This window comes from Marmota marmota, unplaced genomic scaffold (assembly GCF_001458135.2).
Source record: "Marmota marmota marmota unplaced genomic scaffold, marMar, whole genome shotgun sequence".
NCBI classification, from domain to species: domain Eukaryota; kingdom Metazoa; phylum Chordata; class Mammalia; order Rodentia; family Sciuridae; genus Marmota; species Marmota marmota.
Window position 1 is genome coordinate 65,423,456 of NW_025999842.1, and position 25,631 is coordinate 65,449,086.

Genomic DNA, 25,631 nt, shown 5'->3' on the forward strand with positions numbered 1-25,631 from the left:
ATATATATATATATATATATATATATATATATATATATATATATAAAAACTCAGGCTTTGTTGGCTTGATTTCTGTGGGAAAATAGCTAATGGGCTGATCGTATCGCTCTATTCAACATTCTAGAGAATTATTCAGATGCTTGTCAGATCCCCGAACCACATATTTATTTGGGAATGCGCCAGGTTGGGAAGCTCTCATTCATCAAGGTCACTGAGAGGGCAGCAGAAAGAGGCATGTTAAACTTCCAATGGTTCTCGCTGCTTTTGTCTGTAGCAAAGTCATGAAGGAGCCAACCCACCAAAAAAAACAGAGCATCAGGGAAATCTGATTAGCTTTGTTTAAGAAAAGCAGGTGACTGAGCAGTATCTTAAGAGTCCTCATTAGTAGTACTAAGAGAAAGGAGGGGGAGGAGGAGGATTCAGTTTATAAACCTAAAGAGAATATATGTGTGGCTTTGTTTCCTATTCATTTCTATAAATAATTTTCTTTGTAAAAGTTGTATAGGAATGGGTATGGTGGTCCCAGCAGATTCAGGAGACCAAGGCAGGAGGATGGCAAGTTCAAGGCCAGCCTCAGCCACTTAGTAAGACTCAAACTTAAAAAAAAAAAAAAGGCTGGGAAGTAGCTCAGTGGTAGAGCACTCCTAGGTTCAATCCCCAGGACCACAAAAAAAGAAAAGTTGTATAGGACCTGGGATGTAGCTCAGTGGTAGAGCACTTGCCCAGCATGCCCAAAGCTCTGGGTTCAATCCACAGGACTGCAATACAAACAATAAAAAGTTGTATATACCAATTGACATCATAAATACACAATTTCTTATGTCCCCTTTTAAAGATTGCATTTTTATACAAAAAGGTTGTTTTTCTGCATTTATTTTATATGTCAGTAAATGAATGAGGTTTTGGCCCTGGACTTAAGAAAATGATTTAGTTTTAAGCTCATTGTATTTATTCAATGTATTTATTTTGAATTGGACTTTATATAATTTTATTGTTGGGCTACTGATCTTAAAATCAAATTCTGTAATTATACAATGCTCCCCCAAAAAATTGCCTTTTAGTTAAGTAATAAGTGGAATAATAATAACCTTAAAGCGCCCCCCCATCAGCCTATAAAATTTACTCATACTTATGAGATAGTATTACCTCATCCAATGAGAAATGACAGTCTTTAAAATACATTGCATTCTAAGAAAGGTGGAGTAACAGGAACTAGATTTACTTTGAAACAACTTAAAAATGGGCTGAAATGTATTAAAAATTCACTCCGGACACCAGCATTAGGCAGAAAAGGAGAGTGACCCCTGAGACATAGGAAACAAACAGGATGAGCTCTGCCGTCCTGCCCTGAAAGAGGCTCTAGACTGCTGTGTAGGGAGAGGGAACCCAGAGAGGAGGAGGAGGGAACCTCCCCCTCTTCCTTTCTCTTGGTACTACTAATGAGGATTCTTAAGCCCTGAGTTGAAGATATGGAGCCGGAGGTCCATCCAGGGAAACTGAGGCAGCTAGAGATTCAGAGAAGAGAGAACCGTGCAGATCTCCAGAGGGTCTTCCTTGGATATTCAAGTGAGTGCTGATCACGCAGGTAGGAAGAAACTACCTGAAGCCAGGGAAGGGATCCTCCAAAAGAAGTAGAGGGAACAGTATGTGAATACCACACAGAGCCAAGAAGAGGTGCCTGGGTCTAGCACCAAAAGTGAAGAGCCTCATTTTCCAGGGGCACTCATTAGAGTACTAAAGAGAATCTGGCCTCAGTAACGGGGAAAAAATTAATCCTAGACTAAACACAGCTCTCATTCCACCCAAGACAGCTTAATAACAAAATCTTAAAAAGATCGAATTGTTTCCATATAACTAAACTGAGTCCCAGAACAAAATATAAGAATACTTAAAGAGATACAAAAATAATCCATACCCAACAAGATAAAATGCCTAACATCCAGTCCAAAATTATCAGACATGAAGTAGGAAAATACCACCCATAATGAGGAAAATGAATCAAAACCCACCCATTAATTATACAGATGACAAAATTAATAGACAGAGACATTAAAAGTAGTTGTTGTTATAGTATTCCATATGTCCAAAAAGTAGAAGAGAGATTTAAAATGTTAAGTAGAGATAAAGACAATTTTTTAAAAAATCAGACTTCTAGCAATGAAAACTACAATAACTAAAATGGAAAAATAATTAATGGAGATTTCACATTGCCAAGGAAAAGATTAATTAACTGGAAGACATAACAAGTAACTGCCAAAATGAAACAGAAAAAGGCTTAAATGAATGAAAACAGTATCAGTGAACTTTGGGACAAAAATACCTAGAGAGGAAGATAGGAATTCAAAAATACTTGGAAGCTATAAACCTATAGATTTGAGATCAACAAATCCGAAGTACAAAAACATGAAGGAAATTATATCAATGCACATCTTAATCCAAATTGTTTGAAGCCAGTGGTAAGAGCTGGTTGTGGAACTCATTGGTAGAGCACGTGGTTGGTATGCCCAAGGCCCTAGAACCAATCCCCATTAACACAAAGTAAGTAAATAAATTAGTTAAAGCAAGGCAATGATTAGGAGAGAATCTTACAAATAGAGAATAAAAGACACATTATGTTCAGAGAAACAAATTAGCAACTGGTTTGTTGTTGGAAATAACACTGGCTAGAAAACAGTCAACATTTTTAAAGTAGTGAAAGAAAATTCTCAACCTAGAAGTCTTTGCACACTTAAAATATCTTTTAAAAGCAAAAGTAAAGTAAAAACATTCTTAAATAAGTAAAAACTGAAAAGGGGGCATACTAGCCAATTTGAACTACAAAAAACAAGTTCATGAAAATCCTTTAGTTAGAGAGAAAAGGATATCAGTGGGAAACCTGAATCTCCCTCATTCACAGGAATGAAGAACACTAGAAATAGTATTATCTGGGTGCATATAAAGACTTGTTCTTATTATTTAAGTCTCTTTAAAGATAAATTAAGTCAGTGCAGTGGTGCCCACTTGTGATCCCAGCCACTCAAAAGGCTGAGGCAGAAGGATCTCAAGTTCTAAGGCCAGCCTCAGCAACTTAGCAAGGCCCTCAGGAACTTAGTGGGACCCTGTCTCAAATAAAAAATAAAAAGGGTTGGGGGGTGTGGCTCAGTGGTTAAGTGCTCCTGGGTTCAATCCTCAGTACAAAGAAAATAATTACTACAGGAACCAAAAATAATAGAAATGTAGATATGACAACAATAGCACAAAGCTGAAGAGAAAAATGGAAGTCCACTTTTGTAAGACCCTTATACTATATGTGAGGTAGTAGGCTATCGCTCAAAGGTGAACTGGAAAGTTAAATACTAACGAAATCATCAAAATAATATGACAAGGAGTTATAGTTAATAAGCCAACAAAGGATATCAAATGAAATCAGCAAGAATACTCAGTCCAGTTGGGCATGGTGGTGCACCCTGTAATCCTAACTACTTGGGAGGTTGAGGCAGGAGGATTGAAGGTTCAAGGCCAGATTAGCCAATTTAGCAACTTAGCAAGACTCTATCTCAAAATAAAAAATGAAAAAGATGGGGGATATAGCTTTACGGTGGAGCTTGTTGTTATAGTATTCCATATGTCCAAACCCCAGTACTGCAAAAAAGAAAAAAGAAAAACTCTCCAAAGAAGGCTGAAAAGGAGAGAAAGGAACAAAGAACAGTAGGACAATGAGAAAAATAATAGCAAAATAGTAGATTTAAACCCAACTATATCAGTAATCACATTAAATATAAATGGTCTTCATACCTCCATTAAAATGCAGAGATTGTCAGGTTGGTTAAAATATACAAGACTCAAACATGCTGCCTCAAAGAAACCCACATAAAGACATAAATACAGTAGTCCCCCATAAAAGCAGGGGTTTGATCCATGTCCCCCACAGTGGATGCCTGAAATATATACAGGATTCAGATAGTACTGAATCCTATATATACTATGTTTTTTTCCCATACATTTATTGGTTTTGTTTATTTATTTACCTATTTATTTGTAGTGCTAGGGATTGAACCTAAGTCTTCACACACATTAAGCAAGCACTCTACCATGGAGCTACATCCCCAGCCCTTTTCCTATACCTTTATAACTATGCTAATGTTTCCAAATAAGGCATAGTAAGAGATTAATGACAATAACCAATAATAAAATAGAATAGTTATAGCAATACGCTGTAATACAATGATATGCACGGGGCCCCTTTCTCTCTCTCTCTCACAGGACTGTACTATATTTTTAGACCACCGTTTACTGTGGGTAACTGAAACCATGGAAGGAGAGACTGCAGATGAGGGGGGACTGCTATAGGTTGAAGTTAAAGGGGTGGAAATGCTAATACTATCCAAAAGACAGCTGGAGGAATGCATTAGTGTTAAACTAGAACTAGAATAAAGAGTAGAAGTAAGAATAAAGCGGGTTGCCATTTCATCAACCAACATCATAATCCTGTGTCAGTAGGTAAAATAATAGAGCCTCAATAAACATGAAGCAAAGGGGGAAAGCAGGCAAATCCACAAATATAATCAGAGATTTTAAAACCCCTCTCAGAACAAACAGACTGAAATCAATGAGGATCTGGAATCCTTGAACAATACTCCAATGACCTCATTGGCATGAGCAGAGTGCTCCACCCAACAACAGCAGAGTACACATTCTTTGCAAATGTACATAGAACATTTGCCAAGATAGACCATATTCTGGACCACAAAATAAGTCTCAATAAATTTTAAAGGATTCAAATCACTCAAAATATGTTCTGTAGCCACAATGGAATTGAATCAGAAATCAACACTGAAAGAACCTGGAAAAACTCCAAATATTTGGAAACTAAAGAAGCTTCAGAGTGAGAGAAAATATTTGTCTATCTGATAAGGACGAGCATTTATAATATAAAGTAGACTCTTAAAACTCAGAAAATAGCTCTTAAGAAATGAGCAAAAGACTTAAACACTCTTAATTCAAGAAAGTATGGGATGATTAAAACCTCAGTGAGCACCATGATGTCCCTACTAGAATGTCTGAAATTAAAAAGACTCATCGTACCAAGTGTTGGTGAGGATGGGGAACAATGGAACTCTGGTTCTCTGCTGGTAAGAACAGGTAATAGGACAACCCCTTTGGAAAACAGCTGTGGTTTCTTTATACCTGCCATATGGCCAAGCCATGCCATTCCTCGTATCTACTCAAGATAATGAGGTGTGTGTCCATATAAAGATCTGAGCATGGATGTTCAGAGCAGCTTTCTTTTTAATATCTTTATTTATTTATTTCTGTGTGGTGCTGAGGATCGAACCCAGTGCCTCACACGTGTGAGGCCAGTGCTCTACCACTGAGCCCCAGCCCCAGCCCACAGAGCAGCGTTTTTATAATGGCACACAATAAGCTTTACACTTGGACATCTGCCGTTTGTCATGTGCCAAGTTTGCCTCAATAAAGCTGCTCAATAATGGTGTTTGTTTCAAAAATAAACTGGCAACAAAGTGGAAACACGGAAGGAAAAAATTCCAGAAGTTAGAGGATCCATCCAAAAGGCCTAACATCCAGATAATTACAATTCCAGCAAACAACAGGAAGACTCCAAAGGAGGAGAAATTATGGGGGGAAAAAAAATCTCCTACCCCACTCCATTTTTTTTCCCCAGAACAGAAAGACTGTACCCACAGGGGACAGTGAATGGGTTTGTAGACTCGCTCCAGTGCACCTCATCATAAAGTGAAAAGGAATCCCGGAACCCAAAGGGGAGAGTAGAGCTTTCAGAGGGAAGCCCAAAACATGGGTGTGCAGATTATCCAGAATCTGAATGTCACCGGCCCTGTCAGCAGCAGCACGGGAGGCTGGATTGCAGCTCTTCAGAATTCGGAGAAAGCCATTCCCCCGAGCCAAACCATCATCAAGGTGCAAAGAACAGAGTCAAGTTTGGAGTTCCAGAACTGACCCCCATGCCCTTCACTAAGCTGCCTGCCGGAGGTGCTCCCACCCCAGTGAGCACACAGACCCTGAAAGAGTGAGATGCCTATGTTTATTTTCTCTTCTCTGCTGTGCAACAAATCACCACAGACTTCGCCGCTCAGGCAAGGCCGGTCACCACCTCCCGACCTCTGATCTCTGTGGGTCAGGAAGCAGTGGTGTCCCTGGGGGCTGTGGTCTCCTGAGGCCTGAGGTCCTCTTTGAAGCTCACAGAGCTAGTCACAGAATGCAGTTCTCTGGGGTTGTAGGACGGAGGACCCAGCTTCCTGCTGGTTGTCATCTCATCCCAGGTCCTAGAGGCCACATGTGGGTGTTTTTGCCATGTGACCCCCTTAGGCCCTTTCACAACACACCGGCTTGTTTCTTAAAAGCCAGCAAAATGGAAAGTTTCTCTCTTGAATCTGCTAAGACAGGGCGATGTCCCATCACTTTTACCAGGTAATGGAACATAACTCTAGGTCTCTAGTGCCACATTTTCTTGGTTAGAAGTATGCCACCCGTCTTGACTTCACTCAAGGAGACGGGTTGATTGGGAGTCACCATTCTGTCAGTAGGATGGCAGGGGATGATAGTTATGAAGAAAGCTAAGCAGACAAGGTCACAATGTCTGCCTCCCATGGTCCCTACTCTGAGCTACTGCGAAATCCCTTCCCTTTCCGCAAGTGTCTTGACCTCCAGTCACTCCATATATACTTTAAAAGGGACAACGACCCTCACCTTCATGAGCTTCTCTTCTAGTGGAGGAGACTGTAAACGAGGAATGTGAGGGAGTGTATGGTGTCCGGGTGGGGAGGAGAGAGGTACTGAACAGTTACTGAACGTCATAGCATGCAAGATGGTCTCACTGTGGATGTCACATTGTCCTCATAAATCCTGTGATCTAGCTGGAAGTCACCATAGCTCTGCAGTTAGAGATGGAAAGCGGGGTGAGTCTGGGTGGTAGGGGTACAGAGAGCTAACTCCTGGCCTCTCTCAGAAAGCCAGGGGGTACCGTCCAAAACTGCAAGATCAAGACAAGGCAGTGAGTGAAAAAGGAAACCGAGAATTGTCCTCCTTGGTAGTCACTAAGCTCTTGGGGTGGGGTGGCGGTGGGGGGTACTGTCTTTTTTTTTTATAATAAGGCTTCGGGAGCGGTATGACCTTTTAAGCCATGTACATGATTTAATTTGGCCAAAATCAAGTTCTTTTTAAAAAAGAATTCATTACCTTGCTCCACACACATCTCTTTTTTAAAATATTTTTTTGTCGATGGACATTTTTTTTATTTATTTTATTTATTTTTTGTATGTGGTAGTGAGACTTGAACCTAGTGCCTCACACATGCTAGGCAAGCACTCTACCACTGAGCCCCAGCCCCAGCCCCACACTTCTTTTAATTGATGCTAAGAATTGAGCCTAGGTCCTCATGACTGCTGAGCCCGGACTCTACCACTGAGCTACATCCCCAGGCCCTCTCCCAATTGTTAGTGCATTGTATTTGTGGTTGCAAGAGGTCATTCAGGAGTGATTAAAAGATGCTCGGTCTGTGGTTTTCTCTTCCTTCCACCTCCAGCATTTGTTGGGAGAGGGTGCCCCAGCAGTGTTGCTGGTGCGTGAAGCCAGTTTAAATGAGAAAGTGTCCTGTTTGCAAATAGCATAGTTAGACTTCTTTTGGTGCAGGACTTGGGAAATGTTATAGGAGGATGAAAACATGTCTTATTGACATTCTCATCAGTGTGTAGAGGGAAGGCCGCACTCACACTGCTCTGTTATTAGGGAAGGCTGCACCACATTCTGGGGGCATGCACAGCCAACTCCAAGATCAAGGTGTCAACAGGATGGTCTTCTCTTGAAGCCCCCTTTGTCCTCCCCTGGCCTTCTCTCTGTGAAACATCCCTGGTGTCTCTTCCTCTTCTTAGGATGCTAGTCCTATGGGATCGGGACCTCACCTGTGACCTCATTGACTTAGTCACCCCTTGGAAAGCCTGTCTCCATATACAGTCACATTTAGGAGACTAACCTGCAACCTGTGACTTTCAAAGGGACACAATTTAGTTTATATATGCACTAACTCACTTCTAGGCCCACCCTGATGTCCTGGGCATTTGCCTGGGATCCAGTCTGGTCACCTGGTTGAAGGATGCAGAGCGCTGTAGGCCCGTAGTGTGTCCAGCAGGTCCATGAGGCCACAGGCTGGTCCTGAGTCCTGAACTCAGCAGGTTTTGGCAGCCAGGTGTCAGGTTGGTGGACAGGAGCTGAGGCCACACCTGCTGCTTCCTTCCTCTCCTGCCCCTCACGATCCCCTCTGCCACTGCCCCACGAGAAGCAGAAGGGGGGCTTTAGTAATGGATACAATTTCACTCCATCCCCTTCTGTTTCCCTGCGCAGCAGCCTTTTATCTCTGAGGAAAGTTTTGCAGGGCTCCGGAGGGGTGAGGGACAGCGAGAAAAACAAAAGAGAAATGCTAAGTGATTCTGGGGGCATGGATACTAGCAGAGCACTAGTAGTGTGCAGAGGCCCAGCACCACGGACAAAATGACAAAACAAAGCTAAACTACTTGGCACAGGAGGGCAGCAGTGCCCTCAGAGCAAAGCCTGTCACCCACCCTTACTGCTCCTCTTCCATCTCCTCTCCTTAAAAGGGACACTGAATAATGATTTTACTACCAGTAGGACCTACGGATAAAACCCAGGCCCAGACCATCAGCTAATTTTCAAGGGAGGGCCTTCTCAGAAGCCAGGATTTAATTTCTTTTTTTTTTTTTTTGCATTTTAATGGTTGCATTTATTTCAATATATATATATATATATATATATTATAATGCATCATGATTTCTCTACTTTATTCTTTTTTTTTTTAATTTTTTATTGTTGGTTGTTCAAAACATTACAAATTTCTTGACATACCATATTCCACACTTTGATTCAAGTGGGTTATGAACTCTCACCTTCCCCCCATACACAGATTGCAGAATCACATCAGTTACACATCCATTGATTTACATATTGCCATACTAGTGTCTGTTGTGTTCTGCTGCCTTTCCTATCCTCTACTATCCCCCTCCCTTTTTTCTTCCTCTCTTCTCTCTTCTCTTTCTCTCCTCNAAGATGCTCGGTCTGTGGTTTTCTCTTCCTTCCACCTCCAGCATTTGTTGGGAGAGGGTGCCCCAGCAGTGTTGCTGGTGCGTGAAGCCAGTTTAAATGAGAAAGTGTCCTGTTTGCAAATAGCATAGTTAGACTTCTTTTGGTGCAGGACTTGGGAAATGTTATAGGAGGATGAAAACATGTCTTATTGACATTCTCATCAGTGTGTAGAGGGAAGGCCGCACTCACACTGCTCTGTTATTAGGGAAGGCTGCACCACATTCTGGGGGCATGCACAGCCAACTCCAAGATCAAGGTGTCAACAGGATGGTCTTCTCTTGAAGCCCCCTTTGTCCTCCCCTGGCCTTCTCTCTCCCTTTCCCTCCCACCTCTCATCCCTGTTAAATGTTAATCTTCTTCTCCTGCTCTTCGTCCCTACTCTGATCTTAGTTACTCTCCTTATATCAATAATAGTAGGCTTCCAAACAATAAAATCTTCAATAGCCAGAGTTGATGGGACTCTCATGGCCATGTGCACCTGCAGGCCAAATAGCTCATGAGTAAAGATGCCGAAGAGATGTAGGACCTGCCCATGGTAGACTTGTTTTCATTCCCTAAACCCTGCCGTTCAGTGTAGAATCATACCTGGTCACACGTCTACAGGCTTCTCTCTTAAGCAGAATTTGTCCTTGATCAGTGATGCCCCCATTTTCTTGAATACTCTGGGTCTTGATTCTTTAGTTTAGTTCCAGAGTTGATCGCCTTAAGTAGGGACTACAAAGAAAGTAGCTTTTATTTTATTTTGGTTTTGTTTTTGTTTTTGGTGCTAAGGATCAAACCAGGGCCTCATGCATGCTAGGTAAGAGCTCTGCCACTGAGCTCCATCCTCACTTCTTCCCTGAAATTTGTAACTGAATTATGCAGATGGTTCTTTAGTTACTTCAGGGAATAATGCTGATGGTACAGTTTTCAGACAGGTGTACATAATCCATATCTGATCTTACAAGGGTAACAAGCCTGTTCTTTGTAAGGAAAAACTCTGGCTAGTTAATATATTTCTATCATTTTGAAAGCCTTTGTTTTTTTATGGCCCTAAGGCATTATTGATTCACTGCTGCTGTGACTCTGTTTTTAAGATTTAATTTGGAAAGATAGTATCCAAAATGTAAGCTCTATAGCTCATTCTTCAACAGATGTTAAAGTGGAGAAGGAGTCAAGGCTAAGTACAGATGTATTTTCACGCATTCCCTGGTAGCTTGGAGGGATGCAGAGAACCCTGGAGAACTCATACCATTTCCTTGTGCATTTCTGACCTGGGCACATCCATCTTCACAGCCTCTGCAGTTGAAGCGGGCCTCCTGTGACTAGAGAGGTGACACCATATCCCATGAAGTGTGGGGACAAGTGGGGCTTAGTGGGGTAGGACTCCAGCTCCAGAGTCACATTGTCAGCATTTGAATTCCATCTCCACCAACGAGCTGGGTGATTTGGGGCAAATTACTTAACTTTTCCAACTTTTCTAATCTGCAAAAAAGGGGAGCATAGTAATATCGGTCATGCTGACCTCGTCAGGTGGTAGGAAAGGACGATGTATCCTTCCATGCTGAAAATAATTTTCAAAGCAATTTTTTTAAAAAACTAAAAGAAAAGTTCATTAAGGACAGGGTTCCTACCCCTAAAAGAAATTTCTAGTTCCCTTTCAAAAGAAGAGAGAAATCACTGTGTTTGTACAGTCTTTCATTCAAGGCCATTGAAATAAATTGGAACAATGTGAGCCGAGCAGTGCCCTTGATGGCACCGTCTGAGAGCAGAACTCCACTTCGGAAAGTTATAAGCTGGGAATTGATTCACTTTATTCCTTTGATATAAAAAGCTAAAGAATTAAAAAAACATGGCCTACTTTATGTGGTTTGGTTGACCTGTCTCTAAATATAATATAATGCAGGGACCTTGTTTTAGTCAGCTGTTTCGCTGCTGTGTCTAAAGGACCCCACCAGAACAATGATAGAGGAGGAAAAGTTTATTTGGGGGCTCAGGGTTTCAGAGGTCTGAGTCCATAGACAGCTGGCTCCATCCCCGGGGGCTCAAGGTAAGGCAGAAGAGTGTGGTGGAGGGAAGCAGCTCACATGATGATCAGAGAGTAGAGAGAGACTCCACTTGCCAGATACAAATATATACCCCAAAGCCATGCCTGCCAATTCTCACCTCCTCCACCCACACCCTCCCACTAATTCTAATTCACTGATTGGGTTAAGGCTAGCACAACCCAATCTTTTCTCCTCTAAACTCTGTTGCATTGTCTCACACATGAGCTTTTGGGGGACACCACATCCAAACCATAACAGACCAGGTCCTGGCCAACTTGGTGTTCTCTCAGTGAGCTCATAGCCAAGGTTTCTGAGCTGAATTAAATAGTCTGCATCCTTTCAAGGAGTCCCGGGCACTCAAGAGAGTCCACATTGTAGGGTTGATCAGCCACCATGAAAGATGAGTGAGCTTAAGTCCGCACAGGACCCTGACTACTAAATATAGGTCACCTTTAGAATGCAGCCACAAACTGTGTGGGTAGATATTACCTAACTGCTCAGGGGGAAAGAAAATCCAGAACATTCCATCTCTACTAAGTCAAGCAATAGACATTTCTATTATAGCAGCTCTATCTATTTTCACTATATTGACTTTTAATATCCCTCTTTCTCCCCTCAGTCTCTTGACATTTCACTGGGCCATTTTTCCTCAAGGATCATCTTAGAGTTACTCATATAATTATCTAGATGACCATGTGATATAAACAGTTCTGTCCCTCAACATCCAAAGAAGGAAAAAGGAAGAAACAGAGAGTCTAATCTCCAAGAAACTCTCTTATCATTTGTTTATGTCCTATTCTCTAATCATCCTCTGGATTTACTCCCCATTTTTAAAAAATTATTTATTAGCTGGGTGTGGTGGCACATGCCTTTAATCCCAGTGGCCAGTTCAAAGCCAGCCTCAGCAACTTATCAAGGCCCTAAGCAACTTAGCAAGACCCTGTCTCTAAATATAATATAAAAGGGCTGGGGATGTGGCTCAGTGGTTAAGCACCTAGGTTCAATCCCCCCCCCAAAAAAAATAACAATATAATAAAAAATATCTATTAGGGCCTAATATTGCCAGACACTCTATGAAACAGTTCAGAAAATAACTGTGCTTTAAAAAGATGTTAAATTTTTAGATCTTTTATCAAAGAGAAAAATCTTGTTTACAACAAAGAGTTCATGTCAAGTTTCCCTTGTGTTTGCAAGTCAAGCAAGGTGTAGGTCCCTGTGAGGCCTCCCTGGTTTTATCTGCTCAGGGATTCTTCTAGCCTGGTCTCCATTTAATTTACTTGAACAATTGTTAACCAGTATAGGAGTGTTTTGTTTTGTTTTGTTTCTGGTTAAGTATTTTAAACAAGTTGTCATACATATCAGCCATCTTCTTCCCAAGAAAAGAAAAACGTAGAAGGATTTCCTTCCACTGTAAGAACAAAACAGAGCCGGGCGTGGTGGCGCACACCTGTTGTCTCAGTGGCTAAGAGGCTGAGGTGGGAGGATCCCGAGTTCTAAGCCCAGCCCCAGTAAAAGCAAGGTGCTAAGCAACTCAGTGAGACCCTGTCTCTTAATAAAATACAAAATAGGCCTGGGGCTGGAGCTCAGGGGTTGAATGCCCTTGAGTTCAATCTCTGGCACCAAAAAAAAAATACAGATACGTACACAAAAAATGCTATTGCTCTTCTGAATCAAAATAAATCTAAATGGCTTATTCAGAAGGAAAAAGTAGTAGATTTAAGGAGAAATCAGAATATAGATTATCTCACAAGCACAACAAAACTAATTGCAATGATATTTTGGTTAAGTAGAAATTAAAATTCTATTGCTTTTTGAAACAACTTTTATTTTTCTTTGTACTTAGGGATTGAATCCCAGGGTGCTTTGCCACTAAGCTATATCCCCGCTCTTTTTATTTATTTATCTATTTTTCTTAATTTTGAGATAGGATCTCGCTAAGTTTCAGAGGCTGGCCTCACTGACCTCAAACTTCTGATCCTGCCAGCCTCCTGAGTCACTGGGATTGCAGGTATGTGCTATCCTGTCCACCTGAAATAATTCTTTTTTTTTTTTAAAGAGAGAGAAGAAAGAGAATTTTTAATATTTATTTTTCAGTTTTTGGTGGGCACAACATCTTTATTTTATTTTTATGTGGTGCTGAGGATCAAACCCAGCACCCTGTAGGTGCCAGGTGAGCGTGTGACCACTTGAGCCACATCCCCAGCCCAAAATAATTCTTAATAATAATTTTTCTGTTCATGCCAAGAATATTTTTGTACTTCTTAAATGACTAGTTTTTAAATATATGTCCATTTTCTCTTTTTTTATTAAATATTTGTTTTTTAGTTGTAGTTGGACACAATACCTTTATTTTATTTATTTATTTTTATGTAGTGCTGAGGATCAAACCCAGGGCCTCGCATGTGCTAGGCAAGCGCTCTACCACTGAGCCACAATCCTAGCCGCCCATTTTCTCTTTACTGGTGTTTAATGTATATTCATAAAGGCTATTGGTAGAACTTACTGTTTCCCCAAAATAATGTTAACCGTAAGTTAAAGATTTGGGAGATTTATTATAGTCAAAGTTAGGGTCATGAAGGGCAAAAGCCCATGTTTCTTGGCCTTTGTAAAAGAATCCACTAATGCTCCATGACAAGTAAGTACAATTTAGTAGCTCCTTAGTTATTTTAAGCAGGAGGCCTCCTTAGAGGGCACAGAGAAAAAGTAAACACGGAGCCCAGTGACCCGGGGCATGTGGCCAGGGGTCAACTCCCAAGGGCTCTCTGGGCTCTTTTTTTCCTGTAGTGCTGAACTGAGTCTCGTCTAAGAGCTGTGATTCTTTGGTAAGTTTTTCATGGGGAGAGAATATCAAGTGAAGGTGTAAATTCTGCTCACATCACCCCGAGTCGTGTTTGCTCAGCAGGAAAGTTTTTACCGTAGGAGGAGACTAGAGGCAACTGTGTACCCACAGGCCAGGGAGCCTCTGGGCTCTAGAGTGCTGTGTGGTTTCTCGTCTGCTCTTGCTTATTCCAAATAAGTAGTCCAGATTCTTGGAAGTGCTTATTGCATCATTGGGAAGGCACATGGGAATCTTTTGATTAAATTCATTTCTCTCCCATTTGAAAGAATAAATCAAAATGAAGGAAAGACATGTCACACTTACTGACACAAAGTATTTTAGCTGACTTGAACTCCCAACTTGGTCACAGAATCAGACCAGAAGACCCACATTCTGGTTCATGGCGACCAGTGGATCCTCCTCTAGGCAGACACGGATCATGCATACCCTGCCTTCGTCAGTCTTGGCCTCTCATCAGCTCAAAGTTCCTGCTGGAGAGCTGACTGTTCTCTTCTGTAGAGAGAGTGGGTACACAAGCAGGGGGGACGGTGGGTTATCCACAGTAGACTCTCCGGTTGGTACCTTTGTTGCCCCACATATACTTCCTTCAGAGTTCTACTTAGGTTTTGTCACCTCAGTGGATTTAAACTTGACCTGCCTGTTACTGAATTCTGTTTTAAAGTGGATAGTGTTGCAGACTCCGGAGCAGCACCTGCCACAGTGTTGACATGAGTTCCTTACTAGTAAAGGATGCTTTGGGCCCAGAGAATTAAGGGATGGGGCAAAATATAGCTGAATACGATCATTCCTTTATTTCTCTCAAATTATTAAATGCTGTTTCCTTCTCCATAGCCCCATACAAATTATAGAAGTATCTTAAAATATCTTCTGTAGCTGGGCACGATGGGGCACACCTGTAATCCCAGCAACTTGGGACACTGAGGCAGGAGGAGTGCAAGTTCAAGGCCAGCCTCAGCAACTTAGCAAGCCCCTAAGCAACTTTATAAGCTCCCATCTCTAAATTAAAAAACTATTAAAGGGCTGGGGATGCAGCTCAGTGGTTAAGCACCCCTGGATTCAATCCCCAGTACCACCCACCCCAAAAAAATGTTTCCTTGTAGTTGGCGATTTGGAGCCCAGGATGCCACCAATGTGTTCCGGGAGCTTTCCTCCATGCAGCCTCAGAAGCCCTCTTAGCCATACAGCCCTGAAGTGCAGGCCTGTTCCGTTAGCAAGACAGCAGCCACCGCCAGCCACCACAGTGTGCTGCGCCTGCCCCTTGCCCTGCCCCGCTCCCCACTCCCACTCCCAGGCCTAACAGGGCAGAGAGGAACAGTTAATGAGGCCTGTAGGTGCCCAGATTTGCTCTCCACCAGCTGCCAGGTGGGACGGGGGTGGCGCTGCAGGGGGTGGATCTAAAGAGGTTCTTTGGCCCTTGCCTTTCCCTGGGGCTGAAGGAGAGGGGCAGTGAGGTGACCAGTGGCAGTGGGCGCCCTGGGAGTCCTCAAGCTGCAGTGTGCCTCCAAGTCCCCTGGGCACTGCTGTCATGGCAGGCTCTTCTCCAACAGGTCTGGGGGCTCTGAATTCCTAACAGACGTCCGGGCTGCTGCTGGCCACAGACGGCCTTTTGAGTGAGAGGAGATCCTATACATGGGGCAGGAGAGGTGGTGAAGCGTGAAATTCGATCCCCTGGAAAGGAAGCAGAGCATGGAGGAGCTGTGTCTTGCAGGCCTGGTGGAGGTCAGGCCTCTGCTGAGAACAGTGGGCGGGTGGGAAGAGGCCATCCAGCCCGTGTGCCCGTGAGCACCAACCACTTCCTGGCTGCACCTCCTGAGGGGCGCTCTGGGCCGGGACAGCTGGACCCTGCGGGGTGCAGCACTTAGCCTTGGGAGAGCTGGGCTAGGCAGAGGCCCAGGTACTGCCCCGGTACCCATCAGATGCCCCGTGCCCGTGAGCATCACTGTTAGGGCACGGCAGGAAAGACTGAAATGGAGGAGCGGGTTATCCGGGAGCCTCACAGTCCAGATCCTGGAGCAGGGTTACTTGTGTGAGAATCCCTGGGAACCAGTTCGTTTCCTGGCACACCTGTGGTTTCTGAAGCTGGGGACAAAGAGCGCCTTTTAAAATGCTCATTCAGACTTGGCCCAGCAAAGACGAGAAGAACTGGGCTTCATTCTGCACTGCCACTAACTACCCTTTTTTGGTTTGGTTTGGTTTGTTTCATTTTCCTTTTTTGGTGCTGGGAATCGAACCCAGAGATTCTATACCCCTGAATTATGTCCCCAGCTCTTGTAATTTTTAATTTTGAGACAGGGACTTGCTAAGTTGCTAAGGCTGGCCTTGAACTTGCGATCCTCCTGCCTCAGCCTCCCAAGTCTCCGAGGCATGCTCCACTGCTCCCAGCACTGACTGTACTCTTAAGTATCTGCCTTTCTACCTAAACATCCCTGGATTCATCTGTAAAGTGAGGTGAAAGTCAGTACCTATGTCCAAGGGTGCAGGGAGCTGGATGAAGTCATCCATGCAAAACCCTGTGTGTTACAGAAGTGGTAGTGGGGACATGAGTTGGAGTGACATCGCAGACAGAGTCAGAGTCCCTGTATGGCATTTACTACCATGTGCCCTTGGGCACCTCTCTGAACCTCAGTTTCTTCCTTTGTAACATAGAAATAATGAAAGTACTTCCCCCGTGGGTTGTTGAGAACATAAAGCAGACAAAACACTGAGCCCAAGGGCCTGGCTCAAAGTACACCTGAGACTAGCCGAGGTGGGCAGGTGACTGGGGCCTCCAGAACAGATTCACACTGCACTGCACTGCACACGTACCTCCCGGTGAGGAGAAGCCGCCACTCACTTTAGCCACACTCACCATCCATGCACCCAGAGTTGGGGTTCAGCACAAAGATTTGCCTGGGAAGAAAAGGTTTGGTGTGCTGTGGACTATGGGGAGGGCACACGGGCTAAATTTCAGGAATCAACACTCAGCTTTTCTAGAGATTGAAAACTCTACAACTCAGGGTTGTAGCTCGGTGGAAGAGCGCTTGCCTGGCATGTGTGAGGCACTGGGTTCAATTCTCAGCACCACATATAAATAAATAGAATTAAGGTCCATCAACAACTAAGAAATATTTAAAAAAAAAAAAAAAGAAAGAAAGAAAGAAAAAGAAAAAGAAACAACAGCTAGCCAACCTAAAGAAAGGTGTGTATACATAGCCTAATATCACACGAGGCTGGACCCAGCGCTGTGGCTAATTGGTGTCCAGTGTGATCACTCTGTGGCATGTGTTTTCCCTCCAGATGAGCACGATGCCAGGGCTTCCCACTCGGCCCTGCTTTTATGACATAGACCTGGACACAGAAACAGAGCAAGTGAAAGGTTTGTTCTAACTGCAGGAGACCCTCCCAGGACCACTCCAGGTAAGCTGTTGTATTTTTACTTTTTCTTCCTTTTGTGTTGATTCAGTTAAAATGCTTTTTTGTTTTTCTGATACTGGTTATAAAAGTGATTAGTTGCTGGACACTGTGGTGCACACCCGTCATCCCAGCAGCTCAGGAGGCTGAGGCAGGAGGATCACAAGTTCAAAGCCAGCCTCAGCAACAGCAAGGTGTTAAGCAACTTGGTGAGACCCTGTCTCTAAATAAAATTCAAACTAGGGCTGGGGATGTGGCTTAGAGGTCCTGTATTTACTCCCCTGTACAAAAAAAAAAAAAAAAAGTGATTAAAGTCCTTCCTTGATTCCTACAAGTTCCTACCTCATGGCTGTCCATGAGTTGGGTCCACTCCCAGGTGTGGACTTGGAATTAGTGGTCAGTCCTCAGGCCCTTTGAAAGGGTAACTTCTTACCTCTCTACCACACATTCTTTGGTACAGAGTAGATGCTCATGAGTCAGAGAAACCTCGGTGTGTTCATTTCCTAGAGCTACCATAACGGAGTACCCCAGAAGGAGGGCTTAAAATAAGAGAAATTTGCCCTCCTGCCGTGCTGGAGGTGTGAAGGTCAGGGTCAAGGTGTCATGCTTCCTTCAAGGGTGCCTTGGGGCATCCCCGCCACACAGTGCCTCACTCCAGTCTCTCCCTGGGGTTCTCCTGTGAGTCTGTCTTCACGTGGCCTTCTCTTCCTGTAACGACACCAGTCATATTGGACTCAGGCCCAACATAATGACCTCATCTTTTTTTTTTTAAGGATTCATTTTTTTATTTGTTCTAACTAGTTAAACATGATAGTAGAATGCATTTTGACACATTATACATAAATGGCATATAACTTCTCATTCTTCTGGTTGTACATGATATAGAATCACACAGGTCATATAGTCATATGCACATAGGGTAATAATGTCTGGTTCATTCTACTATCTTTCCTACACTCCTATCCCCTCCCCTCCCTTCACTCCCCTCTGTCTAATCCAAAGTACCTTTATTCTTCCCTAGATGCCCCCCCATTATGAAATAGAATCTGTGTATCAAAGAAAACATTTAGCCTTTGTTTTGGGGGGATTGGCTTATTTGGGATTAGCATGATATTCTCCAGTTCCATCCATTTACCAGAAAATGCTATAATTTCATTCTTCTTTAAGGCTGAGTAATAGTCCATTGTGTATATACACACCATATTTTCTTTATCCATTCATCTGTTGAAGGGCATCTAGGTTGGTTCCATAGTTTAGCTATTGGGAATTGAGATGCTATGAACATTGATGTGGCTATATCACTGTAGTATGCTGATTTTAAGTCCATTGGGTATAAACCAAGGAGTGAGATAACTAGGTCAAGTGGTGGTTCCATTCTGAGTTTTCTGAGGAATCTCCACACTGCTTTCTAAAGTAGTTGCACCAATTTTCAGTCCCCCCCCACCCAGCAGTGTAGGAATGTACCTTTTCCCCCCACATCCTCACCAATGACCTCATCTTCACAAAGTTACTCTGCGTAAGACCCCATTTTTCAAATAAGGTCACTGTCACAGGTGCTCAGTATTCTTTGGGAGACACATTCAACCCTTGACTGTGGCACAGCGGTGTCCTAGGCTCTCCTGTTTCTGGAGGGACATGTACAGATGGGCAGATCTTCTAACTCAGGGGGCCCCGTGAGTCACAGAAAGGGCAGAGCTGCAGAAACCAGGGCACTTGCTGGCTCCTGATCGACAGGGTTTTGGCTTGGGGAGGGCGGGGGCTTCACTTGCAGCTTCTGAGCCCAGAGCTGTCCACCCCTCAGCCAGCAACTCGACCACACCTGCTGGCTTCCTGTCATGGAGACTAGCCACACTCCCAATCCTCCTCCCCAGAAAGTTTTCCATCAGAAGTCCTCAGGGTTTGGAGCTCCCTCTCCATCTCATAGAGCAGCATGCCCAGCATATTCTCAGGAGACAGTCCTTCCTCCAACACGTCCACCCCTGTTCCTTAGCCCAGGACCCCTCCCTCTTGCCAGAACATTCTGGGCCTTCAGATGAGCTTGCCTGACCTAAAGGTCCCTCTCCAGCCGACTCTCAGTGAGGCCCAAGCTGGGCCTGCAAGACTCGCATGACTTCACTACAGGAGTCAACAAGGGGGGAGCTTTTCTCTTTTCTGTAAGTCTTCCTCAGTAAAACCTAGGGGCTGGCTGTGGGGACGAAGGCAAGGAGCTGCCTGCATAAATTGTTGTCAAGAAAAGGGGTGGACTTGTTTGTCTTGTGCTGTGAGGTCCATTCGGGGGTGTTTATGTGTTTGCTGCTGAGAAGCAGGAGTCAGGTCCACGTTTATCCATAACCACATGTTTTATCTTCATCGTTCCTGAAAAAGAAAACTCAGAAAAGAAATGTGGTGGGCTAGTTTAACAAAGGAGCCCATCAACGCTGGTACCAGGGTGGTTTGGGTCTTTGTTCTGTCTCTGTGTGTTGTGAGCGTCTCAGATTTCCCAGCCTGGCCTTCAGAAAATAACAACATCATTTCTCTTAAGCCGAAAATTGACCCTGGTCCTAACTAATCTCTCTTCTCATGTCACACCCCTATACGGTACATTTCTGTCATTTGTCACTTGTCTCCAGAACAAGTATGTGTACAGTTCTCTCATCTCTCTTGAATAGTATTTTTCCAGCCTTTCGGTCGTTTTTCACTTGCTCTCCAAGTAGGTCACATGAGCCCAATGGTGATGCCCAGGGACGTGCCCCCAGCCTTGGTGATGCACATGCCCGGGCCCTTCATTACTTGACATGCTGGGTTCCCCAACAAGGGTTCCTCTGGGGTCACCTGAGGATCCAGCAGGAGTTGTGGTCGGACACTGGGCTGCGGTGGTCACCTCCCACTGTGCTCAGCATCTGCCACGGTGGGTCATGACACCCTCTGGGACAGGAGTCCTGAGAAGCCACTGGCTTCAGGAAAGCCAATCCTTCCCTGGTGGTCACTAAGAAGCAGAGGCTGAGGGCCATGGGACTGACTGGTTGCCTTCCCACTGCCCGCACTGCCTCTCTTGTGACCCACAGGTTTGCAGTATTCTTATATCAGAGCTGTGTAAACGCTGGCCCAGAGAGGGGAACAACCTGCTCACATCACACAGCTAATGACCCCAGAAGCCAGGATTCAGCCCAGACCCACCTACTCTCACTCTCAAGCACCCTTTATTCCCCCAGACCATTTAACTTCAATCACAGGCTACATGGACTTCCATCCGTTCTGAAATTTAATACCAGCTAGTTGAATAGGATGAGTTTTTAAAGATATTTATGATCATGCAAAGATAATTACACAAGTATTGAAAGGTAGAACCTTATCAAAATTCTTTTTAAGCATATGGAGCTACCTCTTAATTCTCTACTTGACTGGCATTTTTTTTGCCCTTGTTTATCCAAGGCTGCTTCTTCGTGAGCTGCTAAATACTGTTGTGCTGGGCAGGAGTTCAAATCCCTCACCTGACCCTGCTCGAACAATCGAAAAGGGCTAAGACCCCTCCAGCAGCGCTCCCTCAGCAGCCATTCAGCATCATGATCCAGCAAACATTCTTGCTCTTGCCTGCACCTCTCCTGGCGAGCAGAGACCACTGCACCAACAGTCAGAGGTCTGCAGCCACTAACAGCAAAAAAAATAGCTGGCACAGTGGCGCATGCCTATGATCCCAGCAACTTGGAAGGCTGGGGCAGGAGGATCACAAGTTCAAAGCCAGCCTCAGCAACTTAGTGAGGCCCTTAGCAACTCAGCCAGATCCTGTCTCTGAATAAAAAAACAAACAAACAAAAAAAGCTAGGGATGTAGTTCAGTGATTAAGCATCTCTGAGTTCAATCCACGGTACCAAAAAAAATTTAAAAATAAATAAAGATAAGACCCCTTAAATGGCCATCGGCTCGGACTGGATTGGGCATCAGAAAAAGAAGTATCTGGTGCGTCAGCTTTGATGTCATAGGGACCAGACCCCAGATGGCCCTGGACACTGAGCTGCTGAGCAGCACATTCCTTATTCTCCAAGGACCGTGGCGCAGATGTGCCCCCGTGGGGAGAGGACAGCAGGCAGTGGGTGACTGCTTTCCTTCCTCCCCTTCCCCCCCTGGCCTTTCCTGTCCGCCTCACCCCTCTAGGAAATTGCGTGAGGCTGAATGTGAACGTGAGATCCAAGAAGTTGCGGGGATTTGAGCTTTGGCTCCTCTGTCCCGAGACTTCCCTGAGGTGCTTTCACCAGGCTGGATGAGGGCCTGATTCCTTCCTTCAAATGCCACTGAACAGTGAGAATTAAAATAAGTTTTTGTCCCAGTGAAATCGATCCTGCTGTTCCGTCTTTTGTTTGGAGGTGTCTGGGTTTGGGGTTTGTTTTGTTTTGTTCTGTTCTTCTGGTTTCTCATCCTGAACCTTCATCATATTTCTGAGCCTTGGCTGGGTCCGTCCAAGTGAAGACACTGTGAAGTCTGGTAAAATCCCTGAGGAATTCGGGTCCTCCCTCCTTCCCTTCATTCTGATATGCAAAGCTATGCTTAGTACAGAATCAGATTTCCTCTATTCCTGCTATCGCTGTGAGTTATCTACCAGAGAACTGCTTTTCTAGAATCATGCACACAGAAAGAAGCATAATACCAGCTCATTTCTGCCCTAAACTGCTTTTAGGGCAGAAACTGTCAAAGGGACTTAATATTTATAAATTAATCTTTTGTGATTGTTATGGTTTTGGTACTGAGGGTTGAACCTGGGTGTGCTCTACCACTGAGCTATATCCCCAACCCTTTTCATTTTGAGACAGGGTCTTGCCAAGTTGCTGAGGCTGACCTCAAAGTTGCAGTCCTCCTGCCTCAGCCTCCAGAGTCACTGGGGATCACAGGCGTGTGTACTGGCTCATGAATGAACCTTGAGTAGGGTAGATCTGTACCAGCCCTTCTGTGGACAGGGCCTGTCCAGCCCCAGCTCACACACCACAGGGTTTCAGGATGCCCCAGGAGAGCACCTGCACTTTGTGATTTGGGTCTTGAAACCTTATATTTTCACATAGGTTCTCAAAAGTCGCTCATCACCCTTGTGCTTTAAGAAAGAGGCCCAGGCCTCACCCTGGGCCTTCCTAGGAGTAGAACACCCCTTCTCCTTCTCCCATTTCCAGGCAGGGTCCAGGTAGGATGGATGTCCTGCTACCTAAACCATCCTCACTGGCATCTGAAAGATGGTGATAATTAAACCTCCCCTTTCTGACTAAAATGAGATGTTTCAAAGCTTAGGCAACAATTGTGACATTCTTAGATCCCCTTCAAAGGCATCTGGGGGGCACTTTTTTATTTCTCATCATCCCATAACCAAAATAGAATATTTTGTATTCTGCCTTCCAATTTACTTTCCCCTGAATAAACAACTGATGGCTTTTTATATTCTCACCTTATCGACTGCGTGTCTGATTTCTTTTTTCCATCTGTAATCAGACTTTCTATACTTTCGCCAACCCTTCAAGTTTCCTTAAAACGTGAGAACACAAATTCTAAGCCCCTCTAACCACAGTGCTGCAGAGGACAAAGGCAGTATGGCTCCACAACAGGTCCTCCCCGGCCACCTCTGCAGCAGAGATGGCCTTAGGCCAACCTGACCTTGCCAAGCTGAGGGTCTTCTCCAGCCAGCAAAACCCACCCGCCTCTGCCCCAGCACCCCTCACTCACTGGCCTCATGTCCACAGCCACTAGGTCCACCAAGGTGATTCTGGCTGTGTCTCTGGGGCAGGGGCTGCACAGGTGTACTCCCTCCCTAACATCTCAAATATTTTCTATTTGTTCGTGTTTGTTATACTTGTAACACTTCTATGTTCTGTTTACTCCCCTGACTTGGAATCCAGTGTTAGGGAGTATTGAAGTTCCTGTCCCCTCTCTGTCTCTGTCTTGTGTTTTTAAACCCATCAAGCGTCCCCTGCGCCTCCAGCCGGCTCAGTCATCCGTGAGAGGCCAGGTCATTGCATTTCAACAGAGTGAGCTCGGGTGGCCCACCCTTCCCGGTGTCGTCCACATGAAAGGCCACGTACTTGCATCTCCATTTTTCCTGCAATGGTGAAAGATTTTTTTTTCCTGGAACTTAGGTGTTTTGTTTCATTTACTTTTCTTTTGTTTGGGTATCAGGGATTGAACCCAGGGGTGCTTTGCCACTGAGCCACATCCCCAGTCCTTTTTATGTTTTATTCTGAGACAGGGTCTCAGTAAGTTGCCCAGGACCTCACTAAGTTGCCCAGTCTGGCCTCGAGCTTGCCATCCTCCTGCCTCAGCTTCCCAAGTCACTGGAATTACAGGGGTGCACCACCCTGCTGTTTGGTATCTTTAAAATGTAGTCTGATCACTTTCTCTTTCTAAAAGGTTGCAGGATTTAAGATGGGCAAAGGAGCTTAGTATTCTCTGAGAAAAATCAACAAAGCTTTAACGACAGGAAGTCCCAGGTCCACCCACTTCCTCTTGTCCCCAGAGCATTTTCAGACCCTGCCTTCTGTGCCCACTATGTAAGAGAGGAACTGAAATCCAAGGCAGCCACATTCCTAATCTAAAATCCTAAACATCCACGGGATCCTGCCGACCATTATCTGGAAGTCATGGAAATTCTAGAATCTGTTGGGAAGTTCAGGTGCTGGATCCAGGAGCCATGCTGAGGCCAAATCCCCAGGGAAAACCTTCCCTGCAGTGTCCTGGCCCTTTTTTGTGAATGAAGTCACTTGAATCTTCTCAAGTGACTTCAGAAGTGCAACATAGTAACAGTTGAACCCCAAAAGTTGTTCTACTACTGAAACATTTTTTCCTTCTTTTTCAGGTTCCTCAAACAAGACTCATTGCCTTTTTGCTGCAGTTGGAGAAAAAAGTAAATTTGAAATATGCCTGTTACGCAATGTCGGGGAAATGAAGAAATAGGCCAAAGACTTCTCCTCTGTTCATGACGAATTCTGTTTGCAGCAGAGGACCTCCAGCGAGTCTGAAAGAAACGAATTTACTTTCTGCTTCTGCAGAGTTTACATTATTTTCCGTTGCTTATACTTAGAGTGTTTATTTTATGAGGACTAAGGGATGGCAAGAGTGTGAACTGAAAGGTACATTTTCCACTACAGAGTTTCTTATTTTGTCCCCTTTTTTTCCAGTGCTGGGGATAGAGCCCAGGGTCTCATGCATGCTAGGCAAGTGCTCTGCCACTGAGCTACACCCCCTGTTTTGTCTTTGAGCTGAAAATAAACATATCTAGAAAAATAACCACGCTTTTGGTGCCAGATAAAACTGCTCTCTGGAGGTCACTGTCCTTGTGAAGTTGGTGGGGTTGTTACCTGAGGCCATTTTCCTGGAAATTGTGAATGCATTCAGAGCTTTATAAATGTGACAGCGAAGAAATGAAACATGCCTAGAAACATCTGATCAACTGTGAGATCTTCCAACGGCTGGAGAATTGCGGGGTCTCTTGGAACAAAGTGCACTGTACATCCAGAGCTGCTTCTTGGTGCCAGCGAAGTTGACATCACTTACTTAAAACAACTGGATATGTGCTAGTTCCTTCCACCAGTGAATGAATCTCCAGTGCTGTTTGAGGTTTCTAGGGCCCATAGGGCTAGGAAACATAGCTCTTAAAGGTCAGGTGTTTGGCAAATGTTTTTCCTTTGGCCCAGCCCTTCATTCTTGATAGAGAATGCTTTATGGCCTGTTCCCCTCTCTTGAGAGTTCCTGACCCTTCTTTGTTTCCCTTTCTTCCTACAATAATATAAAATCATGTAAAAGTTAAAACAAAACCAAGGATTCAGGAACTAACAAGGAGTGATTGTCCTCTAAGCAGTATAAGTAAAATGGTCACCATAAATACCCTAAATGACCCTGAGGCACGTCCTGTGGAGTCCTTCCTGTGGCTCTTGCACTGCCCTCTCCAGTGACCCCACTCGGCCCATAATGTATCTTTATGAACAATTTAGTTTGTTCCAAAACATTGTTTGATAACTGAAAGGGCTCCCCATTCAAAGGCTACCTGTCCCAAGAATAACAAATGTCCCCTCCCTGTCCCTGCCCTTTATTGAGGGTACCCCCCAAAATATACAGCCCACCAGCATTTCCTGGAGGCAAATCCATTTGATGGTTAGGAGCCCTTAAGGTGAATTCACCGTCCACGTAAGGTACCAGGAAGCAGCCTGTCTCATTGTGAAGTGATTTTTTTTTTTAATAAAAGCTGCTTGAGGGTTTTCTTTTCTTTTTTTAATATTTTTACTTGTAGGTGGACACAGTACCTTTATTTTACTTAT

The 25,631-nt window shown here is 44.2% G+C and overlaps 1 protein-coding gene across 1 annotated transcript in view; it reads left to right on the forward strand.

Moving 5' to 3' along the window:
• Positions 1–24,603, forward strand: part of Mthfd1l (methylenetetrahydrofolate dehydrogenase (NADP+ dependent) 1 like) — a 192,095-nt gene extending 167,492 nt beyond the window's left edge. The window contains exons 26-27 of the mRNA XM_015497975.2: positions 17,254–17,373; positions 24,173–24,603. Of these exons, the coding sequence (XP_015353461.2) occupies positions 17,254–17,343 (90 nt within the window). The 3' untranslated portion in view covers positions 17,344–17,373; positions 24,173–24,603. The remainder of the gene's footprint in view (positions 1–17,253; positions 17,374–24,172) is intronic.
• Positions 24,604–25,631: the final 1,028 nt, after the last annotated feature.